This window comes from Castanea sativa, chromosome 12 (assembly GCF_040712315.1).
Source record: "Castanea sativa cultivar Marrone di Chiusa Pesio chromosome 12, ASM4071231v1".
In the NCBI taxonomy this organism is placed as follows: domain Eukaryota; kingdom Viridiplantae; phylum Streptophyta; class Magnoliopsida; order Fagales; family Fagaceae; genus Castanea; species Castanea sativa.
In genome coordinates, this window is record NC_134024.1 from 43,294,928 (window position 1) to 43,296,547 (window position 1,620).

The following is a 1,620-nucleotide window of genomic DNA, read 5'->3' on the forward strand; positions in this document are numbered from 1 at the left end:
ATCATTTAAAGTTTTAAATATAGAAAACGTTTTATTTTTTGGCTAAAGACAAGCAAAATGTCTGGTTATATATACACATGGAAGGAAATAAAAGTTACAAATACACACTTTTATTTTTGAATTACAAAGCTACAAACTTTTAAAAAAAAAACAATTTTTTTTCTAAACACTTACCATCTATTGCTTCTTACTACTCACAAAAATATTCTATCTTTTACAAATTTTTCTGAGAAAAGAAAGTACTATAGAGAGCTTATATCCTACGAGTAGTATAGGCTCGCAAGGATAATCAGCAAAGGTAGCTGAGCCGTTGTATCCTGGAGACAACGTGCAGAAACTATTTGTCTAACTATATCAGATATACCATAGACGACACGATTTGTCTTAAGACAGTGACTTGGTCCATGCCTCATCTCTGCCACCTCTTTTGGTAAATCAAATTGTGTAGTTTCCAAGGAAAATTCAGGTATTATCTCTCCTTTATTTCCAACAATTTGAGACAAATCGATATGGAGAACACAAAATCATCCTTGGAAAATGGTAATGCTATGTCTAATTCCTCTGGAGCGGGTGATCTTAATAAGCCATTCCGTTTCCTTGGTGTTAACTTTAAGAGGTGGAGACAAAAGACTTTATTTTTTTGATCTTACTCTCTTGAATGTGGCTTATGTATTAACTGAGAAAAAACCAAAGAAAAAGAAATCTGAACAATTAACTGAAGAAGAACTTTCTCAACATGAAAAAGATGTTAAGAAATGGGATAAGGATCATCTTTATTGTAGAAATTATTTACTTAATTGTCTTTCTGATGATTTGTATGATTATTATGATCAAGCTTACAAATCAGCCAAAAAGGTATGGAAGGCATTGAATAAAAAATATGATACAGAGGAAGCTGGATAGAAGAAATATGCATGTAGCCGATTTTTCAGATTTCAGATGGTTGAAGGCAAGTCCGTGGTAGAACAATCCTATGAACTCCAAATGATTGCACAAGATGTTCGATCTGACGGCATTCGTGTAGATGAACAAATGCAAGTTTCAGCCATCATTGACAAGCTGCCTGAATCTTGGAAGGAGTTTGCCAAAGTTCTGAGACACAAGCAAAAGGAACTCTCCTTTGAATCCCTTATCACCCGTTTGAGAGTGGAGGAAGAGGCAAGGAACCAAGACAAAACTGTTGAACTCCATGGAGCAAATGGTCCTTAGGTAAATTTTATCTCTTCAAATGAAAACATGCCAAAAGCCAATGCAAAAAATAATGACTATGTAAGGCCTAAGAAAAGGAACTTCAAATGTAGGCCAAATGGAAATCAGCCTCAACATAAGACCCACTCTAATCAAAGAAAGAACCGAGCACACCATTCTAAGCATGCTCCAAATAATGGCAGCCACACTAATAATAGCAATGTTTTGTATGTGGAAAGCCTGGACATTCAGCTAGAAATTGTCGTTTTCGAAAACATGGGCCTATGGCTCAAGCCAATGTCATTGAAGAGCCTCTTGTGGCTATGGTTACCGAGATTAATATTCTTGAAGGCTTAGAAGGGTGGTGGATTGATTCTGGGGAAACCAGACATGTTTGTTATGATAAAAATTGGTTCAAGACCTACACCATCT

General features: G+C 35.7%; 1 protein-coding gene across 1 annotated transcript; it reads left to right on the forward strand.

Annotated features, from left to right (window-relative positions):
- The first annotated feature begins 537 nt into the window (after positions 1-537).
- Positions 538-1,209, forward strand: LOC142620732 (uncharacterized). Its single transcript, XM_075794057.1, has 2 exons — positions 538-855; positions 940-1,209. The coding sequence occupies exons 1-2, from the start codon at positions 538-540 to the stop codon at positions 1,207-1,209; spliced, it is 588 nt and encodes a 195-aa protein (XP_075650172.1).
- Positions 1,210-1,620: the final 411 nt, after the last annotated feature.

What these genes read in the sequence shown, in the direction of transcription:
- LOC142620732 (XM_075794057.1), top strand. Translation starts at nt 538, where the DNA reads ATGGTAATGCTATGTCTAATTCCTCTGGAGCGGGTGATCTTAATAAGC. An exon ending in CTTACAAATCAGCCAAAAAG is followed by an intron (nt 856 to 939) that starts GTATGGAAGGCA and finishes TTCAGATTTCAG; the next exon opens with ATGGTTGAAGGCAAGTCCGT.